Source organism: Odocoileus virginianus, chromosome 17, assembly GCF_023699985.2.
Source record: "Odocoileus virginianus isolate 20LAN1187 ecotype Illinois chromosome 17, Ovbor_1.2, whole genome shotgun sequence".
Lineage (NCBI taxonomy): Eukaryota > Metazoa > Chordata > Mammalia > Artiodactyla > Cervidae > Odocoileus > Odocoileus virginianus.
The window spans coordinates 43,998,240-44,024,593 of record NC_069690.1 but is presented as its reverse complement, the minus strand read 5'-3'; the positions used below and the strand labels follow the sequence as shown (position 1 = coordinate 44,024,593).

The following is a 26,354-nucleotide window of genomic DNA, read 5'->3' as shown; positions in this document are numbered from 1 at the left end:
ATCAGACCTCCAGGAGCAGCTGGTGGAAGACACGCATTTGCACATCCCAAAGCATGCTGGGAAGGCAGTGGCCAGGGAGGGACTCGAGGCTGACGTGTAAGTGACTGAAAACATTGCACGGCTGTGTGTCTCATGCCTCCTAGGGGACCACAAGTCCCTGAAGGCTCCTGCTCTGCTTTAACTTGCCCCCCTGGGGTGCCCCAGGGGGTCACCCTGCATGGCTGGCCACAGGCTGTGGGCACTAGAAATACTTGTCATCTCCAGGAGGGCACCTGGGCTCTGGCCTGGTCCTACTTGATGTATAACCTTTGGTGGGTCACCTCCTTCCTCTGGGCCTCAGCTGACCCAGGATCTGTAAAATGTGATGATCCATCTCTGTGCTCCCTCCTTCCGAGGGCAGGCAACAGTGCAGAAGCAAGAAGTCATACTTTGCACACATATGTGTGTCTGAATCCTTTTGCTGTTTACCTGAAACTATCACAACATTGTTAATCGGCTATGCCTCAATACAAAGTCAAAGTTTTTTTAAAAAAGAACTCATCCTTTGGCGTTCATGCACTCTGTGTTCTAATCCTGACACCATTGCTTGTCATTCGGAGCCTTCACCCCTCACAGCCTCTGTTATCTTGACCATGAGATGGGGGTGGTCATTGCTACAAAGTGAGACAAAATAGGTACCAAGAGCTGACATGTGGTTTATTGATTTATTGTCTCTCTCTCCCATTAGAGGGGCAGCCCCACAAGGCAGGGACTTCGTCTCCTTCCCTGCTACACCCCAGCACCCCGGCTGGTGCCTGATGATCAATGGGAGCTCCCTAAACCACCATTGACTGCCTGGATGAACAGAACGGATGGTTGACCGTGATAGCTCCCACTGTGGTTCTCAAATGTGCTGAGACATAAAGCATTCGAAGTTCATGATTGTTGAGAAAGGAAATTCGGGGAAGCAAGAAGTAATCTTCAGGGCTGGTCTGTCTGTCTGTCTGTTGACCAGCAGAGGACACCAGAGAAGCTGGGTTTATCCGAACCAGGGACAGACATGACGTGCCCACAAGAGCCAGCAACATGCATGAGTGAGGTGTGTGTGCTGAGGTGTACTTGGCAAATAGGGAGCCCCCATGTATCCTGTCTAATAGGGCTCCCTCTCTCCAGTTGACCATGGCCAGGGTGGGAACGAAGGACCAGCAGGCCAGTGCAGCTGATTTTACAAAAGAAGCCAGAAATCCAAAGGAAAACAAATCATCTTTAAAGGAAAAAACACAAGGACTTCCCTGGCGGTCCAGTGGTTAAGACTCTGTGCTTCCAATGCAGGGAGCAAGAGTTCGATCCCTGATGGGGGAAACTAAGATCCCACAGGTTGTGCAGTGTGGCCAAAAAAAAAAAAAAAAAAAGAAAAACACAAACGAGAGCAAATAAAACCCATCTTTGGGCTGGGAGGGGCCCCCAAATACAGCCAAACCCTCTCAGGTGGTATGGGCAAAGGGAGGGACGACCCAGTGGTGGAGCCCCTGTAGTAGCCTCCACGGGGTCCTCAATTCTCTAGGCCCCTCAGGCAGTCCCAACCCCTGAGACACAGAAAATGCTGACATGCTCTCCAGATCAAGAGGCAGGGTCAGACACAGCCTGGGGGAGCAGCCACTTCCCTGGGTTCTTGGGCTCCGGGTGTATCCAGACTTTGGGGCTCCCAGGTCCAAGATAGATCAGCTGCCATCACTTGGCCCATGTCGATTCTCAGAAAATATTCAGTGAAAGGACCTCTTCAATGTGACTTCGAGCACAGCCCTCCATCTTTTGGCGGCATCTATAAAATGGGTCATGATGTGGCCGCAACTATCTCACACGGATAAAGGGGAATCGAGGGAGACTAGAGGGACCAAAGTGGTTCCGAAGATCAAAAGTGCTTTACAAATGCCAAGTGTGGTCATCCTTGTTATCATTATTATCATGAGCAGGACAGTTTTTCCAGAGCAGAAGAAGGGGCCTGGGACCCGGAAGAGCTGAGAATTTACAACAACTTCACAAGGAGGAGCCGGATGAAGCCCGTCGGAGTTCACGCTCAGAAAAGAAGCTGCTCACCAGCTCCCGGACAGAGCCAGCCAAGGGACATGGAGTCCGCCAGACCTCTTCCCTGGCCACTGGTGTCCAGTTCAGTGGGGACCCCAATCAGGCCAGCTGTATTTCCCCAGATATACACAGGCTTCCAGCAGAATACACAACCCCCACAGATGCTGCCCATAAAATATAGAAACTATATAAATAACATAAATATTCTCTCATATATCTTAGCTATATAAATTATTTTCTTTTGCCCTAAAAACTATATATATATATATGCGAGGTAGACACAAAATACCCTGTGACTGTTTCCCTTAATGCTATAGAATGAGGGGTCAGTGGTCACTGGTCCCAGGAGCCCCAGTCAGGCCGAGATGGACCTCTGGGGGCAATTAGAAGAGATGGGGTGGGAGCAGGGAAGGAGGAGAGGGGAGATGGCTGGACAGCGAGGACCTGAGAGGCTGAAGGGCCCTGAACCGCATCCTAGGCCTGGTCAGTGCTCCTGGCCGATCGTGGCCTCAGTCCCTCAGAGTCTACCTTTTATCTTCCTGCCACCCCTGCACTGCTGGCCGTGGACCTGGGATGCGAATGGCATGTCAGAGGATCAGGTCCCCTCTTCCTGCTGCCTCATGCCTTGGGCTGAGCCATGGTAGTGGCAGAGCTGGGGTCTCAGAGGAGAAGGATGGATCGGGCAGGCAGAGAGAAAGTCTTCATGCGATGGGGGCGTGGAGGGAACTGGGGAGACAGCCCTTTTTCCTTCTTCTCTTCCTGCTAAGATGTGGGCCGCTGCTCGGGTCAGCAAAGTCACTCTCGGGAGAGGTCTCAGGTCACTAGGGCTTCTCATCAGAGCCTCTGCAGCCGAAGATCCTTCCAGCATCCGGCAGGAGGCTGCATGATCCACCGAAGACAGGGGCAGGGTCTCCTTGCCCTCGGAGATCCCAGGGAGCCCCCGGGGGCTGCTTCCTGGGGCTTGCACAGACGGTTTCTCAGCACTTGGCTGATTCTGAAGTTTCCTGTCCCGGCAAAGGGTCAGCAACTCTGGGTTCAGGGAGAGAGGAAGCTGACAGAGGGCGCGGCAGGGCCAACAGAGCAGCCAAGGGCGTCCCGAAGGAGGTCACTTCCTCCCGGCTGGCATCGGGCCCTGCTCTGGGAGAGCACACGGCTTCCAGCGAAGTGACCCCTGCAAAGTCTGCATCCTGATCCAGAGAGGCGTGTGCCGCTGAATGAGAGCCCTCAGCCTGGCAGGTCCCAGGGGTGTGCCTGCGTGTTGGAGCGGGGAGGCCTGTGTGTACCCGTGGGTAGTACCAGCTCCTTTTGCGTCCCTCCCAGGGCCTTAGTAGGTAGCCCTGGAAATGTCCACAGTATCAGAAGGAATTAGCAGCCACTTCTCTTCCTCAGCAAAGAGCCAAGGTGGGGGGCCCTTAGTAAATGAAAGGGGCCCCCAAAGAGCCCAGCTTAGCAAACACTTCCCATATTTATAACTCCTGCCCAAGCAAAAATCTTAATTAGGTGAGTAGCTGTAGACGTAGAAATGTAACTGAATCAAAACTCATACACCAACTCTCGTATATCATGAATGCCGGCTGTGCAGGGCCTCACCGCACACGGTGACCCCGGCCACAGGGAGCTGACCCAAGTGGGCTCCTGGTGGGGGTCTGAGACACTGAGGGGTCTCTGTCCCCCTGGGCAACCTCGGTGTACTATCTGAGCCTCACCCTGGGGACTGGCTCTTCTACTGGGCTCGCATCCACTGGTGTTTTTACTGAGCAGCGCTGGTTGGGCGTGGATTACTCAGCTCTCAAGGTGAGAATGAGGGTTGGTGGAGGCATATTTTAAAAACCAAATCACAAGGATCAAGGGCACATATCTGACTCCTGCTTTCCTTTCTCCAGACCAACGGCTCTGACCACCTGGCCTTTCCTCCCATTTCTAGCACAGCAAAGCTCCAGGGTGGGGAAATGAAGGTGCATGACTCCCGGGGTTGAGTATCACCTGGGTGGGGCCTGAGGACTGGCCTGACCCATCCCAGCCAGACTCCAGCCTTAGCTTCCAGCTGACCCTGCCTCCCTGGGCCTTCTTGGCCCAGAAGTTCACCTCCCAACCTCTGGCTTTCTTTAGGCCACTAATCCCAGGATTCGTGACGGCGAGATGTACACTCTCCCCTCTCTAAAACCTCAGTCCTGCCCTCCTTTGGGTCTCCTTTCATTCCCTCCACATCCTTTCCACTCTGCCCTCCTGCTCCAAGTCCTCAGCCAGGCTGGGGATCCTCAGGTTCAGAGCTGAGAGAGGGGAAGACTGATGGGAGCCAACGGGGAGAGGCGCATGAATGTGCTGGCACGCACATGGGTGATCACATGCCATGTGCTCCGGCCCGGGCTGGCGGGAGCGGGGTTGCAGGGGGGAGCAGCTGGACGGCTGGGTGGCCTGGAGGCGGCCCGGTGCCCTGGCAGGTCCTGGCAGCGCCTGGCTGGCACCCTGGGCGGCGGGCCTAGTGCTTACAGGTGTACACTAGCTCCTCCCGCACACACTGCTGGCACTCCACGTAGCAGCACCACTGCACCTGGCAATGGCAGGAGAAGGCCGCCAGGCGGCTCTGGGTGTCGTAGCCCCGCCCGCAGCACAGGCTGCTGCAGCTGGCCTCGCGGGAGCACAGCCTGCCCCCTGTGCCAGGCGAGTACTTGCTGGGCCGGCAGAAACTGGGGGAGTCCTCCATGTAGACCAGGTCCCCAGGCCGCGGCGCCGGGCCCTTGGTGGGGCTGCCTGGTCTAGCTGGTGCCCACAGCTCCAGGCGGCCCAAGGCCTCGTTGGTGGCACTGGACACCTTGACTGCCGAGTCGTAGCGCAGCTTCAGCACCTGGCCAGTCTCGCGGAACGGGGACAGCTGCTTCCAGCAGGTGCGCACAGCGCAGGAGCCTGACACGCCGTGGCACTTACACGTGGTCCGGAGGCCACTCTTCACGGCCTGTGAGGAGAGGCAGGAGGGAGGCGTGGTCAGGGGCCCCCGGGCCGCAGCCCCCAGAGCACCGACTGTGGCCGGGGAGCCGCAGGAGGATGGGAGAGAGACGGGGAGGTCCATATGAAGTGGGCAGCTAAAACTCAAGCTGGTTCATGTGGCACATTAGTGCAAACTAGCTCTAAGCGCCCCTTCTCCTGGGCAGAGACGGGCCTCACGCCTTGGTGAGAGCAGCGGGGGCTGGATCTCACCCCCAGCACCTCCCCTGGCCTGAAGTTCCTGTGGAGCAGACAGCACAACTGAACACAGCAGCCCTGGTTTACACCAACTCAGTGATAAGAACACAGGACACAGAACTCAAACAGTCTCTTAAAGAAATGGAGCCCGAGCTTCTCCCAGCTTTCTGGGCCCAACAGACCAGGATAGTTTTTGCCCTCCAGTCTTTCCACTGCTGTGTGACCTCAGCTAAGTCCCTTCCCCTCTCTGGGCCTTTTCTGTCTTTCCATCTGTAAAATGGAGGAGGGTCAGGGGTTGTACCAGATCACTTTTCAAACAGCATTGGCTCCTAGGGCCTCCAGGAAGGCCAGTGCTTGGAATGGAGACCCTTCTCCAAACACGATCCTGCCTCACCAAGCCAGGCTCCCACCTGCTGCCCATCAACCTATGATGCCCAGGACTCTTCCCCACTGCCTGGTACCTGACAATGGTCCAGAGTAGATGCCCAAGGAACACCGGTTGAAAGGATGAGGTTCATCCTGGACCACCTCTGTGTGTGTCCTGGGGGGGCAGGGTGGGTACTGGCCTCCTAGAGACCCGGCTCCCTGGCTCTGCACCCAGCAATGCACTCACCTTGATGCCCACGTGGGTGTTGTGGGCGTCTACCCGCGCCCGCAGGTCTTTGCTTCCTCTCTTGGGCCCCAGGAAATTGTTCAGGAACTTGGTGCTGTACTTGAGGTTGTCGCCACACACGCCCCACTGCCAGGCCTGCCGGCTCTCGAGGCCCGGGGAGTCATCACAGGTGCACCGCTCCATGCGGCCAGCGCTGCAGGCCCGGGCCAGAGTGTGCGTGAGGGCGGCCGCAGACACTGCATACAGGAAGGCCGTCTCCTTGAAACCTGGGCCGGGGGGTGGGATCAGGAGGGAGGAGGAGAGTGGGCTCAGGGGCTGTGAGCTGCCCTCTGAGGATAGATGGGCTGGAGGGAGGGGCTGCTGTGATGAACAGGACAAGGGGCGTGTGACCCCGAGGACACAGTTCAGGGCAGTCGCCCTGTCTCCCGCCCCTTAAACTCAGGCTGCAAGTTGCTGTCTAAATGGAGTGTCCTGTTCCCTGTGGGGTGTGTACCCAGGTTCTCAGGGCGGCAAGATGGGGGCTGCATCCTCTACTGAACAGATGAGAACACAGATGCAGAGAAAAGTGGCTTAGGCACCTGGTGAGTGCCAAAGTTGGGCTAAACCACTGATCTTGATTCCAAGGTGATGCGTGAGCTAGTTGGACTAACCTGTTTCTGAGCCGGGTTCATAAGAGCAACGTGGACTGGGGACAGTGGCCTGGGGAGTGGGAAAGGCAGCCCTCCTCCTCTTAGTCCTCCCCCCACCCTCCTCGTCCAAGCCTCCTCCTCCCAGTTCTCCTCCCTGGTCTCCTTCTCCTCACCCTCCTCCCCAGCCCTCCTCCCTACCTCTCTTGAGCAGCACCGTCCTCCCCTCCAGGCTGCAGTTCCAGCGCTCATGCCGGAATTGAAACTGGCACTCGAGCAGGCTGAGGTGTGCGGCGTCCTGCAGGGTCTCAGCCAGGCCTGGCTCCCGCCGGCAGAGCTGCTTCTGCCGGCGGGACAACTTCAGGAGGTCGCACTGCTTCAGGTGGGCCCCACCCTGTGCCGGGGCAGCGGTACCCAGCCCGGGGAAGGGCGTCAGGACCTCCCGCCCAGTCAGGCTAAAGGGGGCAAGAGAAGGGAGACCAGTGACCCCTGGGGGCTGTGATGGAGGGTGAAAGACGACAACCCCTAAGGATGGGGGGCAGGTGAGGGGAAGGGGCCCTTCTTGGGGGCTGCATTATTTGGCCTTCTGGGAGGGAGGCTGACCCCATTTTACAGAGTAAGAAACCAAGGTGCTTATAACAAGGGTGAGTGCGAGATCTCAAACTCAAGTTTTCTGGAAGCCAAAGTCTCTGCTGTTCTTATCTACCTTGTTTACCAAACTTGCTGAATCAGAAAAATCATATGGCATGCTAATTTAAAATACAGATGCCCCGGACTTCTCTGGTGATTGAGTGGCTAAGACTCCATGCTTCCAACACAGGGGGTATGGGTTCAATCCCTGGTTAGGAAACTATGATCCCATATGCCACATAATGTGGCCAAAAAATAAAAATTTTTAATTAAAAAAAATTTTTTTTTCTTTTAAACTCAAAAAAAATAAATAAATAAAACCACAGACGCCTAGGATCTATACTTAACAGTTCTGCTTCTCTTGGTCTGGAATAGGACCTGGGAATCTGTACATTTACCGCATTCCCTGGGCAGCATTGAGAATCAGGGCAGTTTGGGAAATAGTGCGTGTAGTTATTAGCTGCTTCCAGGAAGGGAGAGCCATGTTGCTAAGAGGGGGTGGCAGAGGGATGTAGACACTGAGAAGGTGTCCGGCCAATGGCCCTGGCATCCCTCTCCCCCTTACATTAGGTAGCTGCCCAAGTAACACCATGCCAATCTAACTTGTCTCCATAATCCCCATAAATCTTTAACCATCTGGCCACTCCATGTCTGCTACCAAGAGATACTTGGGGAATACCCAAATGGATGGAAGATTGGGAAGATGGAGAGATGAAGGAAGAAGGATGGGTGGATGGATTGACAGGTGGATGCAGATGAAGAAGCTGCATTTCCATCAGGCTATCAGCCCCTGACTTCTTATTCTACTGTATCTGAAGTCCAGGGATGCTTGAGTCAGGCTGCCACGTTCTAGTGGTTTGACTGTCATTTCCTAGCTGTGTCATCCAGAAGCATTGATTTTTCTCCTCTGGGAAGTGGAAAGAGTGATCCTCTCCACCTCCTGAGCTGCTGGGAGGATTGTATGAAAAGTTACTAACCACAGAGTCTGGGACTTGCTGTTTCACTTCCCCCTAGCTGGAATTTCTCAACTCTTTCCTCTTGCAAGATGCTTTACTCTCTAACCTGGCCAGAATCTTCCCATTGTCCAGATAAGGAAACAAAAGTTTTAGGTTTTACAAAGAGGTGATGACTAGCCCTCGTTTTACAGCAGATCAGCAGCAAGGTGAGGACTACTAATAGAGATCACCTTCCCTCCCCCCAGAAGCGATCCATGAGGTTTCTCCCAGTTCAAGTTATCTGCTGTTTCCTGGACCCTGGTGGCCCTTGGTGTGGGTGGAACATATACATCAATCTGGCAACCAGAATGCAGCCCCTTTCTGGAATATGCTGGGCTCATAACCACAGAAAAAGATCAAGGGTGGAAGCAGGTGCCGGCTCTTAAGCTCCTGCTTGGATGTGACACTTGTCACTCGTGCTCAAGCACCACCAGCCAAGGCAAGCCCTGTGGCCAAGCCTTGAGTGGTCAGAGAAGCCCACATCCCACAGAGCCAAGAGCATGGCTCTCCTGTTTGGAGCCACCTGCCCCAGCCAGGACATCTGGCTGGATGCCACACCCTGCCTGTCTGCCCCAGGGAGGGTGTGGGTCCTGGACAGGCCCCAAGTGCCCCCAGAGAGTACCCGTAGATTCCAAATCCATCAGGTGCAGCCAACCCAGTGTGGGGCATATCTCCGAAACCCCTGAGCAGAGACAGATGCTATCAGGCTCCTCCCGGCCCAGCCTGGCCCTGGGCTCCCCTCCCAGACAGGGTGAGAGCAGGGACCCGTTAATCATTAATCTGGGGGCAAATGGGTAAATTTCCAGTCCACCAGGTCTACACCCAAACCCCTCCCTGCAATCTGGCAGGAAACCCTCCTTAGAGCTCGATCCTGGGCAGGTCCAGAGCAGAACTTGATGTCAACTCCAGCCCAGGGGGCCCCACCCTGAACGGCCTCCGGTGTGGAGGGCAGCTTGGGGGCTGCAGGAGCAAACGGCACAGCAGCCATCTAGCCCCCAGATGTCTTCCTCCCCACACCAGCGGTGGGTGTGAAGGACAATTTCTGCTCAGGCAGTTCTTGTGTTTCAGAAATTGGGACCTCCCTTGTAGTAGTGATTGACAGGTGAGAGGACAGCAGGGAATGCTGGGAATCTTTGGCCAACAGGGCTGCACATCCTTCAAGACTTGTCTCAAATGACATTTGCGGAACAATGGCTATTATTTTTATATCATTAGACCTATATTATATAATATATAACATATTCTACTACACAATATTATCTACCATATTTTGAGTGCTTATTACTAAGTCCCTTAAATTACTCTTGCAGACACCTGTCAGGGTTGACTGCCTACCTGGTCTTTCTACCTCCATGGTTTCCCTGTCAGCCATTTTATACCATGTGACCTTGCTGCTCTGGCCTGTTGATTGGACCACTGAGGATCACATGACCCAAGCTGGGCCAATCCATTCTTTCTCCGGAAATTTGGAATTTGACTTAGAGCACACAGTTGCTTTTTCTCTCTTTCTTTGGGTGACTGGGCTTGTGACTCAGGAGATAAAAAGAGAAAGCTGATCCAAAGAGAGAGAAAAAGTGAATCAAACACAGAGAGAGAAGCAGAAGTGAGAATGGGAGGGAGAATTTTGGGAGCTTTTCAGTCCCTGGCCCCAGAGTCTTCCTGTGGTCATTTCTGTTCTTGCTTGAGACATTCCTGTCTGCAGAACAACATCAAGGCTGGGAGTCAATTTGCCTAATTAAGGGTGTCGTCCCTGATCACCACCTCCTGACAGCTGTGGAGTACCACACTCCCTGGGCTGTCCTTGTGAGCTCGGCTCAACAAACACCTTTTCCCCCATCAACAGTTCCTTGTTTTTTTTAATTTCGTGTAATTGACCCTGTGATTGATGGCCCCAGGAGTCCAGTATAAAGTCGGTTAATTTTATTAGCAGTAATGACACTTAGTAGCGATTAATGGTCAGGAAAGGCAGTCAACCGCACAGGAGCCTCAGGCCACACTGGGCTCTGGTCTGCCCAGGGTTGCTCTCAAAAAGGCCTCACAGCCTCAGGGACCCCCTTAAGGGCCTAGGAAGACAGTTGAGAGACATGCCACCCAGTTTCCCTTTTACTGGCTTGGCCAAAAAGTTTGTTCAAGTTTTACTGTAAGATGTTATGGAAAAACCCGAATTACATATTTGGCCAACTCAATATTTGTTTTCTATGTTGCAGTCTGGGATCATTTTTCCTTTGAATAAAAGTGCTGTGACATTGAACTTGGAAAATACCTCAACTGGTTTCCTTAAACAGTGCTAGTAAATGCTATAACACGTGCCCTGTAGATGCCAAGGCATCTGCTAGAGATGGTTTCTTCTTGGACCTCAGGAGAATTATAGGTGTTGCAGGTTCCAGTCTGTTCCAGGGTCCATGGGCATGATCAGTTCTCCTTTAAGAAACCATCCTTTCTGGCACCCCAGGCCTGAGAATCCCACCCACCAGGCCGTTATGCAAAAATCTTCATCCCCCACGTGTTAGTTGAGCTCCTTGAGGTTCAGATGAACAATCAGAGACGAAGTAAGCATCAAGACAAAACCTGTGGTTGTAATGAAGACACTGCCCCCTGGTCAGGTCAGATGCTACCAACCAAGCAGGTGACCAGTGTTCAGAACTGAAGCACAGAGGATGGATAATCTGTGAACTTGCCAAGTGCCCTTCTAGACTGAGGAACAAGAGTGCCTTCAGGCCCCTTCCTGACTCAAGTGCTCCTGAGTCACACGGGACAACCCCGCCTTCATTGGTTGTCCCTGCTTTGGCCCAGCTGGTCTGTCTCCCCCATTCCTTTTTCCTGCTGGGCTCTCTCAGCCTGACTTTCAGCCTCTCACGTCCCATTAGGAAAGAAACGACCCCGTGTGACCAGCTCCATTCTCCTCTCCTCTCTGTCCCCAGCCTGTGCCCCTCTGCCCTCTGCATCCTCAGCCAATCACCCTTGGTGCTCAGGATGATAAGACCAGAAGTCCCCACTCACATACAATGAGATGCCATTGGTTTTGACCCCAGAGACTCTCCAGTCACTTCCCAGGCTACCTGTCTCCCTCCAAAGTGGGAAAAAGTCAAGGGTGCCCCTCAGGACTTCATCTCACATCCCTCCTCCCCAAGCCCTCCTTGCAATCACCTGGCCTTTCCCACCCCTGCCTGCTTTCGCTTTGTCCAAGGCTCACCCCATCCATAGTTTTGGCTAAAGCTGCTCCATCTAGGGCATTTCCCTGCGGGTCCAGTGGTTAAGAATCCACCTTCCAATGCAGGGGATGTGGGTTCAATCCCTGGTTAAGGACCTAGGATCCCACATGCCATGGAGCGACTAAGCCCATATGTCACAACTACTGAGCCCATGCTCTGGAGCCCACATGCAGCAACTAGAGAGAAGCTCACACACAGCAACTAAGACCCGACTTAGCTAAATAAATAAATACAGAATTGTTTTTTGTTTTTTAAAGCTGCTTCATCTGGAATGACCTTGAAAGGAGCAAAAGCAGGTTCTCCCAGGCTTTGGGGAAGCATTGGTCTAGCATCAACAGGACCCCAGGGACCACCAAACCCATGAGCAGAACTAGAAGTTCTCCCTGGAACGATCACCCACAATCTCCTAGAGTGTGGGCACCCAAGGACCCTCAAGGCTGTGTAGCCCTGGGGAGTCTGGTCCCAGGTCTGCCCTCACTCATTGGTGACCCCAGGGATGTTCTCTCAGCCCCAAGCTCATTCTAGACAACAAATACACCTTGTGGTCTAGTGGTCTAGTGGGAGAGCCAGATCAGAGCCAGACTGCCTCGGCTCAAATCCCACCTCCACCTCTTACCAGCTGTGCCACCTTGGGCAAGGCGCTCACCTCTCCGTGCCTCACCTGTGACGTGCAGACATCACAGGACCTTTCACACGGTTGCTGTGAAGACTGGGCTTCCTGGTGGCTCAGACAGTAAAGAATCCACCTGCAACGCAGGAGATCCAGGTTCCATACCTGTGTCAGGAAGATCCACTGGAGGAGGGCATGGCTACCCACTCCAGTACTCTTGCCTGGAGAAAAACATGGACAGAGGAGCCTGGCAGGCTACAGTCCATGGGGTCACAAAGTGTCAGACAGGACTGAGCAACTAAGCATATTGTGAAGATTAAATGAATTAATATCTGTAAGGCTCTTAGAACAGTGCCTGGCATACAGTAAGCTCCAGGTCATTGGAGCTTACAAGAAGTGTAAGCTTACAAGAAGTGTCATTCTTCTTCTTTTTAAAAAAAAAAAAAATTATGTATTTGACTGTTCTGGGTCTTAGTTGCAGTATACCGGATCTTCAACCTTTGTTGTGGCATGCAGGATCTAATTCCCTGACCAGGGATTAAACCCGACCCCCTGCATTGGGAGCTCTGAGTCTCAGCCACTGACCACCAGGGAAGTCCCATAAGTGTTATTCTTAAGCTTCTGCCATATGCTAGGTGCTGTGCTGGGTGGTGGGACATGCCGTCACAGCCTCAGGGTGCTCACAGTCTGGAGGGACCCCGGCTAGACTCAGAAGCACTGCAGACTCTCCCCAGGCCCCAAGGGGCAGGGGAAGGAGAAGGCTTTGAACCAGCCCAGCCGGATCAGATCTCCTAACACCATCAGGGTAAAAACTTGACCTCAGCCAGGCTCCTCCTGCCTGCAGTGGGAGGCCTGGGGCGGCGAGGGGGCAGGAGGAAGCTCTCAGGAGCTCGCTGGAGAAGGCCGAGCAGGGAGAGCATTTCCCATCCCTGGGGGTGCCTGGCTCTGTTCTTCCAACCCCCACCCCCATCCTTGTTTCTGCTTGAGAGGGTCCGATGGTTCCAGAGGAGGCCACCCCCAGGATGTGGGTGGGTGAGCAGGTAGGGGGCACAGGACAAGACTGGCGGTTCCCAGGGTGCTGGGTAAGGCCAACCTGTCTGGACCCTTAGCTGGAGGGACCAGGAGGTGTGCCTGGCACCCGGGCCCATGCCAACTGCGGGCAGTTACCTGGGAACCAGGAAAGCTTTGCCCTGCCTGGAGCATTGGCCTTGGCCCTGAAAAACCCTATTAGATCCTCCTGATAACAGGTTTCCGCTGCAGGGCCATTTGCATGGTTAAGTGGGCCTTTTGTGCTTTCATCTCAAATATCTCAGCCCACCTCTCCTGCCCTCACTAAGCCCCCCTAAACACACACACACACACACACACTCCCCACCCCAACCTGCGCTCTCCACTCCCCACCTTTTCCCAGAAGGGGAGAGTTAGTGAGGGCAGTGTCTGGCCCAGGAAGAGGGCACACGGCTCCAGGCAGTTCTTTTTCAGAGCAGTGTGGAGGGGGGAGACCCTCAACACCCCTGGCTCCTCTCCCCTCCCGTCATCTGAGGGGCCTTGAGGTTTACGCTCCTGAGAAGTACCTCCCTCCCTCCATCCTTCACATTCCTCTCTCCTTGACAAGACTCACTGTCACCTCATACCTCCTCCAAGAAGATGTCCTTAGTGAGCAGACTTAATGGCAAATTTGGCAGGTACCGTTTCCCACCTTTATTCCAAGTCCTTCTCCCCACTCCTTTCACTCACTCATTTATTTAAATTTCAATACTGAGCATCAGCTTCAGGCCAAAGAAAACCAAAAGCCACCAGACTGCTCACTACATCCCTGTCTGGGTCCCAGCCTCCCTTTCCTCCCCAGCTCTCTGCCTCAGAACCTCGAGGACTGAATCAGTACACCTCCCCGCGCCCCACCCTGGAGCCCACCCCAGAGCCTCGTCCCCCAGCCCACCCCTGGCTCAGAGAGAAAAGAGCCTGACCCAGCAGTGGGCTTTGTCTCTCCAAGAACCGCTCCACTTCCTGTTTTCCAGGGGCTGCCTGCGGAGGATGGCATCATGGAGGATGTGCTCAGGAGCTAAGTGGGCAGCGAGCAGCCCGCCCAACCAGCTTGCTTTGCATCTCAACAAGCTCGGGTATTTAGAGCGTGGCTGGTGCAACATCTGTGGAGGAAATGCTTCCCGCTTCCTCTTCTTGTCTCCCTCCCACTCCACTCAGGCTCGGGCTGGAGATGGGGAGGGGGTCTTTGTCCCTAGCATGTACTGTGCAAATCAGGTGGCATGATGGCTGTGGAGGGACAGCCTCCCAGTCCCACCCAAGTCTGGGGTGATGAACATCTCCCCTAGTTGCCTGGCCGTGTCCAAATGTACATCACTTGAATCAGTACATTCTAGGACTGGGGAAACCCTTCAGGTTCACCCAGTCCAGAAGTTTTGCCCTAATGCCTCCTGGGAGCTACCCCAGAACCTCCTGAGGGCAGGCAGGAGGGCCAGAGGTTTGCCAAGTAGGTAGGTCTCTGTTTTGACTTCTCTGGTGCCCTGGATGTTCATCTAAGTGGTTTTGTGTGTGTGTGTCTCAGATGACCCTGAGTTAATGGCAAGCCTGGGTCTGCACCCCGGGTCTCCTGATTGCTTCTATCAAGACTGACAGTTTCTGCTTTCCATTTTAATGTAATATTTCAGGGAAACAGAATCAACCATCATCATAGTAAATGTCCAGGGTGATAGGAACACAAGATTGGTAGGATAGAAGGAATAGAAGCCTGGTCAGGTCTCCTCCTCGGGCCCCCTGGGCAGTTAAAGGGAGAGAAGGACCCTGGTCTAAAACTGAGTTTCTCTTCAGCCAAAAGTAAAAAATAAAACTTAGAGAAGTGGACTGCCAATTCATACTAAAGTGTGAGAGTCTGATATAATAAGGCTAATGCCTGAGAACACACTTTGCTAGACAGGGGAAGCTGAAAGGAGAGAGTCTGGGATCATGAAGAGAAGAGAGAAAGGGGAAGCCTGGGGTGAGGAAGGGAAAGGGAACGGGAAAGGGGGGCTGGAAGGCTTAAAGTAAACTCTCACAACTTCTGGGGTTTACAGGCCCAGTCCTGAGCCAGCAGAGGAGTCCTAATAGTTTGGAGGACACAGCCTGGCAACTGCAGAGAAAAGCAAGTAGTCTCTGAGGCTGTATCACCATGGAGCAAGCAACACCCCTCCCAGCTCTGCTCAAACCATGGGATCTGCCTCATGGGCTGGGTGACTTCTGCCAAGTTTTTCTAACCTTGGTAAGCTGACCAGCTAACCAGCTTGGCAGGCTCTTGGGTGGTCACCCTCCTTAATGCGGACTGGCAGGCTCAGGCGGGGCTGTGGGCCCTGAGGGCTTGGCCCCTGGTGAAAGCCCCATGTGCGACCACCTGTGATGAGGACAATTCCATTGTTTGCAGATGCTCCAGGAGGAGATGTCCCAGGCTGCAGGTTCCATGCAGCTTCCATTTGTCTGCTGCGGGCAGGACCCAGGGATGGCCCATGCCCCTCCACACCCCTCCCCTCTAAAGATGGCAGGAACTTCCACCTCGCCAAGAAACCCCTCCCTGAACAGGCCTGGTGAGGGCCAGAGTGGTCAGGACAGCCCTGGGGGATGGATGGAGTTGTAAGGGGCTTCTTTGGGAAGAGACTAGGGTCTTCCAGGGCAAGTTTCTGCGCTGGACCGTCCTGGATGCAGAGCCAACCAGGGCTGTAGCAAAGGGCCCCTCCTCTCAGGCCAGGCTCTTCCCCATCCTCCTGCCTTGGCTAAAGTAATCCAACCTCCATGCCTTTCTTCACGATATAACTGCTACCTAGGTTGCCTTTCCCAGTCCAAAAAGCCCTCATGGATCTCCGGGACTCTTATAACTACAGCCTTTTTCAATACTTGACTCAAAAATGCAGGGAATGGGAAAGGTGATCCTGAGGCTCCATCCAGCTTTAATAGGCTAAGATGCTTGTCTGCCTCTTCCAGAAGTCCTCCTTACTTGCCAGCCCCATCCCACTATAACCATCCAACTTCTCTGACTTCTCTCAGCTTTTGGGATTATGGCACTGTTAGTTCTGCATGGTTCACACTTTTTTTTCCTTCTTCCTCAGGGCTGTAGAGAGAGTCTCTCCAAGTAGCCTGTAACCGCCTTGGGAGAGGTCCTGGTTTCTCATCCTTGGAGGTCCCCCAGCCCCAGCCCAACACCTACTGACTACATACATCCCTCAGATGGACCAAGCAGAGAGTATACGTCCAGGCTCTTCCTCAGCTTCTTCCAGCCCTCCAGGCCCAAATCACTGGCCTCCCTGATATCCCAGTCCAAGGCTGCAGGGGTCACCAGTGACCCCCAATCCCACCACAAAATCTTTCCAAACTCAAGCCCTGCTCTGGAAGGAAGGGCATGGCTCCGGAAGGGTGTGGCTTTGACGGAGCTGCCCTGTGGCCACACCCTCCCCAGCCCTCAGACTGGGATCTGGAGTGCGCTCTCGCTGGTTCCAGATCTCCAGGCAGCCTGGCATCAGTCAGTCAGACCCTGACTCCCCCGACTAGCTCAGCCCCTCTGAACCTGTTTCTGGGGACAAGCTATGCTTGGTCAGCCAGAGCCTCCCTTGATATGCAGTAAGAACTTGGCCCAGGTATTTCTTTAAAATTCAACCTGCACCTCCTCTCATGATGATGTTCTGGAAGTTTACTGCAGTTTCACAAAATTTCTACCATGATTCAGGACTCCAGGAAGCTCGGACAACTACAGTTTTTTTGGTATGGTTCTGGTGAACTCATGTGGCAGCAAGACTTGACCTAAACCAAAGTGAGAATACTTATGGTCTTTATCTCAAAGCATAGATGCTTTTCTGCAAAAATAATCATGTCTGATTACTGGGTGCTGCCCTCCACATTGCTAAGGATGTTATGTGATACATAGTATACATATTATCTTTAATATAAAAAATAATATGCATCTGACCTCAAAGGGATGGTCACTATGGGGAAAGTGGAACTTCTCTGCTCTTACCCTTAAACTAGACTCTTTGGAATTTCCAGGACTGACTGAATATGGTGGTTTGATTTTCTCTTGACTCTTTGAAAGTCTCCCAGTGAGTCTGGGTTTGAAGTGTCTGGCCCCCGCCCCAGCTCATCTCTGTTGCCCCCAGGATTCCCACGGAAGTTCAGGTGTGGCTGACTTCCAGAGTCTGATGGGGGCTCGCTACTTTGCTTCCCGTTCCTGTCCAGACAGAGGCCAGGTCATGGCCAGGCAGCATGTGCTGAGAGGGCCATGCAGAAATAGCCAACAGACAGGGCAGAGAAGGAGGTTCAGGGGGCAAGCAAGGGTCAGCAGAAAGGAAAGGGGACTGCCCACCCCGACGCTTGCTATGGACCAGGAGGCAATGCTAGGGATTGTGGGGGGAGCTCACCAACCATGGAGTCCCAAGACTTCTGCTTAAAGGATGCTATGCATGAATCCAAGACATGAGCACATAAAAAATTAGGTAACATACCTCGAGTTGAAGACATGTAGTGCCAGAGATACCTATGACATATGCCAAGGGAAAGAGGCCACAGGGTGGAGGACTCAGAAGGTCAGAGCTGGGCATCAGCAGAAGAGAGGGATGAAGAAGTTGGCTCTGGATTCTAACAGACTAGAATTCAAGTCTAGGTGGGGCCAGTCAGTAGCTCTGTGACTTTGGGCAAGGCACTTGGCCTGTCTGAGCTTTTCCGCCCTATTCACCTCTAAAGGAAGAGAATTCCACCATCACCAACCTCCTGGGATGTCATTTGGTTAAATAAGATTATACACATAAAGAGCATAGGAAGGATTCAAATTATACAATGACTGGGATAAAAGAGGAAGAGAGGAAGCAACAAATGTCAAAAAGATGCTCCTCTACTTGGGATTCTCTAAGACAGACCACTAGATTTCCCGGACTCCATATATGTGGATAGCATTTCAGCACTTTTATATACACAAAACCCTCATAACAACCCTACGAGGTAAGGATTAGCCATGTAATAGATGGGAAAACTGAGGTCAGAGCAGCTAACTGACTTGCCCTGGGTCACCGTTAGTAAGTGGTTGGCGGGAGGATTTGCACTCTGCCCGTGTGATTCCAAGTCCAGTGCTCCTTACACTAAAGCTGTGTCCCATCCTGCTTAGGCTGATACCAAAGTGAGGGTGACCCTCACAGCACCTGGTGCACCTCCTCCTGAGCACACAAGTCTAAAGGCACCAAGACCTCTCTTCCTTAGGAGCTTCCAGCCCAGGAGTCCCTCCCCACCCCTTGCTTCTCTTTCCTGTTTCCCTCCATCAGCCTCAGAAACTTCACCACCATCCATGGAGGAGGCTGGTTTGACCTCAACGCTAGAGCCCAGCTTCTCAAGAGTTAGAGTTGAGCTAGAGACGAGCTAAATTCCTTTCCCAAATTCGGTGATTCTTATCAGTGATGTTTGGCTTGCAATCTACCACCCCAAAGCAGTAAAATTTCTTCCTTTCTTCTCTCTAACCCTGTTTTTCTCAGGACCCAATCAATTCCTAGCACTGTTCCCCAAAAAATCCAAATACATAAAACACTTAGGAATAATTTTTAAAATGTTTGTAAGATCCATACACTGAAAATTACAAAACACTACTGAAAGAAATTTTAAAAGCTCCCCTAAGAGAGATATGGCCAGTTTATAAACTAATAGACTCAGTATTGTCAGAAGACAAATTGACTTACAGATTCAGTGCAATCCCAAGCAAAATCCTAGCAGGCCTTCCTACAGATATCAATAAGTTGATACTAAAATTTATGTGGAAACATAAAGGATCTAGAATGGCCAAAACAATTTTGAAAAAGGACAGGATGTATAGTACTTGGTTTCAAGATTTACCACACAGCTACATTAATCAAGACTGTGGTACTGGCCCAAAGATAAGCTTTGTTGTTATTCAGTTGCAAAGTCATGTCCGACTCTTTGCAACCCCATGGACTGCAGCAGGCCAGGCTTCTCTGTCCTCCACTATCTCCTGGAGTTTGCTCAAGTTCATGCCCATAAGCTTACCAAATAGATTAGAGAGTCCAGAAATAAGCCCTCATATATTGGGTCAATTGATTTGCAATAAAGATGACAATAAAGAAAGAATCACCTTTTTGACAAATGGTGCTATAACAAATTGATATCTACATGGAAAACAGTAAACTTAAACTCTTACCTCACACCATCCATAAAGTTAACCCCCAAAAATCATAGACTTAAGTATAAGTGCTAAAACTGTGAAGTTTCTAGAAGAAACATTGGACAAAATCTTTGCAACCTCTAATGGACAGAAAATTCTTGAATGAGAAAAACAAAAAGCACAAGCCATACAAAAAAAAGTTCAAAACTTGTACTTAATCACAATTAAAAACTTCTGTTCTGGAATTTCCCTGGTGGTCCAGTGGTTAAAACTCTGTGCTCCCAATGTAGGGGGCACAGGTTCAGTCACTAGTCAGGGAAGATCCCACATGCTGCATGGTGTAGCCAAAAAATAAATAAAATTCCTCTGTCCAGAAAGAGTTTTTAAGAAATTTTGTTCTTTGCAAGGTAACAATAAGAAAAATGAAGAGGCAAGCTACAGACAGGGATAAAATATTGCCAATAATTTCTGATAAAGGACTTAAATCCAAAATATGTAAAGAACTCTTACAACTCAATAATAAGAAGGCAAATAACTCAATACAAAAGATATTCAAATGATGAGTGTGACATAAAAAATGTTCAGCAGAGTATTCATCAGTGGAAAAATGCAAACTAAAATCACAATGAGACACCAATACATACCCACTAAAATGGTCAAAATTAGGACTGACAGCAGAAAAGAATATGGAGCAACTAGAACTCTCATACGTTACTGTGTAAAGTGGTACAACCACTTTGGAATATTATTCAACCATTTCTTGTAAAGTTAAATATATATACCATATGATCCAGAAATCCAGTCCTAGATACACATCCAGGAGAAATAAAAACATCTGTCCACTAAAAGGAATGTACATGAATGTTCATAGCAGCTTTATTTGGAAGAGCCCCAAACTGGAAACAATCCAAATGTGCATTAACTGGTGAATGAATAAACAAACTGTGGTACATCCAAACAATAGAATACTACTCAGCAAGAAAAAAAGGAAAATGCTACTGATACATGCCTTCATGTGAATAATTTCAAAAACATTATACTGTACAAAAGAATTGAGACTCAAAAGGCTATATACCCTATGATTCCATTTGTATGAAATTCTACAATGGGCAAAACTATCTCAAGTGACAGAAAGCAGGGAAGTGGTGACCTGGGGCTGGTGGGGGAGTGTTGACTGCAAACGAACACGAGGGATCCTTTGAGATAGTGCAGTTCCATATAGTAATTGAGGTGGTGCTTACATAGAGGCATACATTCATTAAAACCCAAATCGTGCACTTAGAATGCATGCATTTCATTGTGTGTGATGTTGGTTTTGAAAAAAAATTAAGATTGTATCTTGCTTCTTCACAATGATAACACCTCTACAACCCAAGAAGATAATGAGAATCCCAGCAGCCACCAAGAGTGAGCCCATACCGAGCACTTGGTATGTGCCAGGCACCCTGTCAGGCCCTTTCATTCATTGTCTCAAGCCTCACACCAGCCTTTAGGATGGGTATTATCATCACCCAAAGCTCAGAAAGATGAAGACATGTGCCTGAGTTCACACAGCTGGCAAGAGGCAAAGATCAGTGATCAGTGTTAGTTGCTCAGTCGTGTCCGACTCTTTCCCACCCCATGGACTATAGCCCCCCAGGCTCCTCTGTCCATGGGATTCTCTAGGCAAGGAGACTGGAGTGGGTTGCCATTTCCTTCTCCAAGGGGTCTTCCTGAGCCAGGAATCAAACCCAGGTCTCCTGCATTGTAAGCGGATTCTTTACCATCTGAGCTACTACTTAAGATTGTGCTTTCCTAAACCTATCTATACCATCCTTAGACAGAAAAGAAATACAAACAGTGCAGAGGCCACACATGTACAAAGCACCACCAGAGTCAACTACAATTTTAACAATTGCATCCACATTAACTATTTCTGGACACAAAATTCTTGACTTAAAGACTGAACTGGATGACAAGGCTTATCATATTCTCAGCTCATTACATAAGACAGTGAGTATTCATTTATAAAACACCGCAGAAGTTAATATTTTCAGAATTCCCAAGCCAGCTGAGCCAAAACATGAACTCTTGAGCAATCTTAGACTTCCAAGCCAGAGCCGTCTGGTTAGGGAACCTTAGTGGAGGACCTAAGGATGCTAAAGACCTTGGAGGCAAGTGACTTGACCATGGACATCCCAGAGAGTGGTCTGGAGTTAGGACAAACCTTTCTACTTCCCATCACACTGTCATCATGCCATCTATGGGAGCCTACCTGATACCTAAGCAGAGTTCATAGCATCCTATCTCACTATTCAGGACAGAAGAGAATGTTGGAGCCCCACCCAACCCACAACAGTCAAGAATGTCTAACAGAGTTAACCAAGTAGGAGATGGGGCAACCCTCTACCCACTTCATCCTCTGCAGCTCCCTTGCAGCTGTGGCTCTCCTGGATGACCACATGGTATTAGCTCTGGTAGCTAATGCTCTCTGTCAAATGAAGAGCCCAGACTGGCAGCAGGACCTAATGTCTATGCTGCCTCTCCCACTAGCTCTCTGTGTGACACAGAGTGAGTCATTGAAACTTTCTCACCCTGTTTCCTTTTGAAAACTATTTACATCCATCCTGTATACCTCAAGAATGGGTCTGAGGATCAGATGACGGAGGGGCTGAATAAGAAAATTATTTGTAAACTGTAACACTAATGATACTAATACTATCAGCAACACCAGGATTAGGTGCTAGACTCATGCAAAAGCACCAGAAGCAGTTGCTGGCTCACTTACTTGGGGATGATGGTCCCTTCATCTGAAATATAGGAATAATACATGACCTGCTTGAAGCAGGGAGTTAGACCAGAGAAACTTTGGGGGTCACTCCCAACTCTTAAGTCTGATTCTATGATTTAAAAAACCCCAAGAAGATTGGCCTCACCTGTTCTCCTGATGTTTGAATTTTATTTTATCAGGATGACAAAACACTTGATCTTATAGTCAGAAATAAGATTTCAAATGCAAATAATCTGGAGAAGGGAGAAGCACATTACCTCTTATTCTTACTACAGTGTGAATGACTGATACAGGTTCCTTCCAGGGAGCAAATTCAAATAGTAGGATGGAAAACCTGGCCTGACTGAGTCACAATAGGGCTTCCTCAGGGAGAATTTAGGCTCATTCCTGTCTGTTCTCTGAGACCAAACATGTAATAGCACGAAGCCCCAGGTTTATCTTAATCACTGAGAGTGTATCTTCCTCCCCAAACTGGGGTGATGGTGGCTTGAGTGCATTTTGCCAGCTATGTCCAGTGGAGCTCACAACATGGAAGAGGGACTCACACTCATATGATCCATCTCAGCTCCAATTCATGCTCGATCTATGATTTCCCTTTTCATTTCCAAGACTGCCCCATTGCTTACAGCCCTCAAATTCTAACCTTGGGCACTGCCACAAACTCCTTTCCCTTCCTACCACACCAGCCTGGATGGTCTCAGCTTCCTGGAGCCCCTCTCCTCCCATCTCACCTGGCCCTTGCCCCATCCTCAACCCTTGAGCCCAAGCAAACAAAAGGATTGTGAAAATGAGCTGATATCCAAGAGGCTGCAGGCACCATTTTCCCACCACCCCACTCCATTCCAGCTCAGAAACCCCTGTCAGGGCTGAAATATCAAGACAGTCTACCTCATCGCCTTAATAATTAGTAGCATTAGTTGTGCATTTACTACATGCTATACCCTGTTCAGGCTTCCCCGGTGGCAAAAGAATCTGCCTGCAATGCAGGAGACCCTGGGTCAGGGTCTAAACGACAACAACAAAGACCTTGTTCTAAGTGCTTTACATGTACTAACTCACATGATTTGCTGTTGTTTAGTTGCTAAGTTGTGTCCGACTGCTTTGCGACTTTATAGACTATGACCCACCAGGCTCCTCTTTCCATGGAATTTCCCAAGCAAGAATACTGGAATGGGTTGCCACTATCTTCTCCAGGGGATCAGATGGATTCTTTACTACTGAGCCCCCAGGGAAGCCCGACTCACATGGTACTCATATGAAATAAGCACTATTATCCTCAATTTACAAATAAGAAACTGAGGTACAGAGAGGTTAAGTGACTTGGCCAAACTCTCACAGTTAGCAAGTAGATGGATCGGGGATTGAACCCAGAGACTGTGCCCGGCCATTTTATCCTGTCTGCTGAGGCAGCAACAGTGCATTTCCAAGCCTGGAATCACTGGGAAGCAACATGAATGCACAGTGCTCTTGACAGAAAGCAGACAGAGGGGCTCAGTCGCACCAAGTTCGGCCCCTTCTTTGTACAAAAGGGGACACTGAGGCCAGAGACTAAGTGGTCCTCCCAGCAAGCTGAGCCCAGAGCCCTAGGGTCTGGGCTGACGTTACTCCCACCCCACCCCCTATATGTTTCAAGAGAGGCCATTGCCCACAGCCAAGGCATGTTTTAACCAGGGGTCATGACCTGGAAATTAGCCCACAGCCCTATTCCTGTGCGGGACCTCTCAGACCTTCTCTGACCCTTATTTGCCCCTCCCTGCCAGGTCCGTAAGAGCAGTCTCTGGCAGGTCACTTGCTCGGTGGTTTAAGTTTTCTTGGGTTTTGTTGGCTTGCTTGCTTTTGCCTTTGCTTGGGGTCAGGCTGTAATCCTCACCTTGATTTGGGTGAGGATCACAAAAAGTGCCCTGATTTAAAGAAACAGACTATATATTTAGAGCAGGCTTTGGGTGGAGGTCAGGAAAGTCCCTTCATACCCACGACCCCAACTCATACCAAGTCCCTGCAATTCAGGTTCAGAGAAGGAGGGTCAGTTACCCTGTAACTTGCTCTCCAAACACTGCCACACTGTCCCACCCATTCTCTCCCCAGATGTCACCCTCAACTCAGAGCTTCCTTTTCCAATCATGTACACCACCTCCCCCTTACTCTCTTCGTCATTCTCCTGAGAATTCACCTGAGGCCAGGTCTGAGATTTGGTTGGGTTTCCCCCACAGACGGTTCCCTCCTACTCTCCCCACGGTCTGAAGGTTTCTCCATCCCTTTTGGATCAGCGCGATCCCCTCCCCCGACCTCGGGAACAACCCACCCCGCCCATCCAGCCAGCCCTCCGGGTCTCAGCTCCGCAAGCTAAGGCAGAAGGTATGAAGGGAGCCCTAGGCAAGGATTGGTGGCTGGACAGAGCCCAGGATGGGGACGGATAGGGCACAAGTGAGGATCGGAGAGGACGTCCGAGCGTGGGAGGGACTCCTTGGACCGGCAGGGACAGGGCGCGCCGGGGCGCACTGGCACAAGGTCCGAGACGCCTGCAGAATCCTGGAGCTTGAGCCAGGATCCGAGACCCGGCTTAGTGGGCGGGATGAGGTCTAGGACAGGACTGGGTGAGAAAAGCGGAGGTGAAGGGGACCAGAGTTCGGACTCTGGAAGGTGCGATTCGGGCCCAGTCCGGGAAGCCTGAGGAGTTCTGGGCACTAACTCCCACCCCGAGATGGGGTTGGGTACTAAGGTCTGAGTTCGAGATCCCGCCGGGGCCGGGGCCAGCGGAAGGGAAAAGTTGGCATTGCTGCAGCGGGAGGAGGGGGAGGCAGGCGGGCCGGGGCGCGGCGGGCACTGACCCGAAGTAGGCGGCGGCGGCGGCGGCGGGCAGCGCCAGCAGGCAGAGCGCGGCCAGGGCCAGCGCGGGCGGGGGGCGCATGATGCCGGCGGCGCGGAGCCCAGTTGCATCTCCTCGCGCCGCGCAGCGCTCGCAGCGCCGCCACCAGCCGCCCGCGGGGCTTTAAACCCAAGAGGGGCGGAGCGGGAGGCGGGGAGGGAGCGGCGCCGGCGGCACCCAGCCCCGAGCGGCGAGCCCCCCGCCTCATTGGCCCCACTGACTTGCCCCGCCCCTCTGAGGGTGGGGCCACCTCTCCAGGCCCTCCCCTGCCCCGCCTCCCGGCCCCCGCCCACCCTCCCCAGGTGAGAGCTCACCTGATGTAGAGCGGGTCGGGGGACTGGGCGGCTGAAGGACCCGGGGATTGGAGAGGCAAGGATACGGGTACGAAGCGGGGACCAGGGAGCTTTTGCCTCTCCGGGCGGGGTGGAAGTACCCGCAGGATACTCTCCCCCAAGGAACAAGGGGTCGGGGCATAAAAGGAGAGAGGCGCCTAGAGTCTGAGAAGTCGCGTCTCATCCACTCTCCAGCCGGGTCGCTGCGGGTCCCTCTGCCCCAGCTCCGCGACACTGAAGGAGGGCCGGCTGTGGACACAGGAAAAATGCTAAGGGTGTCCTGGGACGGGGGTTCCCATGGTCAGAGCGGAAGCAGGATAAGGGAACCCAGTTTCTAAACTAGAGACGGTCAGGGAGGAGGCCTCACTGAGCATTAGTTGATGTTCATGAAACAAAAATCCAGGTTCTCTGGTCGGTGGGGTAGGCAGAGCCTGGGATGGGGTAGGGAAGGAACTTACTTTCCAAAGTGCATGGACCCCAGAACTTCTGTCAGACAGGATGGATATGTTCAGTGTTGGGCCATAAAGCTCTGCCTCCTTTTTTTTTTTTTTTAAGTCTAACCCCAATTCCTGCAGCGAAAGTCCAGTGACCAAGGCAGTAGGTGGCTCCCATCTGGGAGGGAGACACACAACAAATCACCCCGTCAAGGTTTAATATGTTTTTGAGAGTGTTGAATACTGGGTCAAATTGAGCAAAACAAAACATAAGTCACACTGAATGTCAAGATCTGAATGTAAAGTTTCCAAAAAATCAACCCTGTATGCAGAACATCAGGTGACAGCGACCTTGGCTTTGTGGACACACAAAGGCACTGGGAGACTGGGGGAAGATGGGAGCTGCCATATTAACATATTAACAACTGCCATATTAGCAGCTATAGTGAGGCTCTCTGAGCTGTTTCCCTGTCCAACAAGGGCAGCGGTTAAGCAATGATCTTTAACAATCACATCTCATGGTTCTGTGTATTGAGGCATACAGTCCAGTGAGGTGGGCAGAGACCTGAATTCAAATCATGGAAATTATAAACCTCAGATATGAGATGGGGACGATAATAAATAGCTCACAGGATTTTTGTGCAAATAAGAGTGATGCCATAGGAATTCCCTGAAGGCCCAGTGGTTAGGATTTCCCACTTTGACTGCCAAGAGCGCAGCTTCAATCTCTGGTGGGGGAACTAAGATCCTGCAAGCAGCGTGGCATGGCCAAAAAGGCAAAGCCAAAAAAGTGATGCCAAATGCCTAACAGGTGCTGGCACTCAATATCAGGGGTTGTTAAAACTGCAGACAAAAAAAAAAAAAAACTGCAGACAAGTGTGTGCTGC

General features: G+C 51.6%; 1 protein-coding gene across 1 annotated transcript; it reads right to left on the bottom strand.

Annotated features, from left to right (window-relative positions):
* Positions 1 to 675: 675 nt before the first annotated feature.
* Positions 676 to 24,780, bottom strand: WNT9B (Wnt family member 9B). Its single transcript, XM_020873505.2, has 4 exons — positions 24,664 to 24,780; positions 6,685 to 6,938; positions 5,858 to 6,123; positions 676 to 5,017 (listed from the first exon to the last, which is right to left on the bottom strand). Exons 1-4 carry the CDS (start codon positions 24,741 to 24,743, stop codon positions 4,544 to 4,546), a joined length of 1,074 nt encoding a protein of 357 aa, XP_020729164.1. The 5' UTR covers positions 24,744 to 24,780; the 3' UTR covers positions 676 to 4,543.
* Positions 24,781 to 26,354: the final 1,574 nt, after the last annotated feature.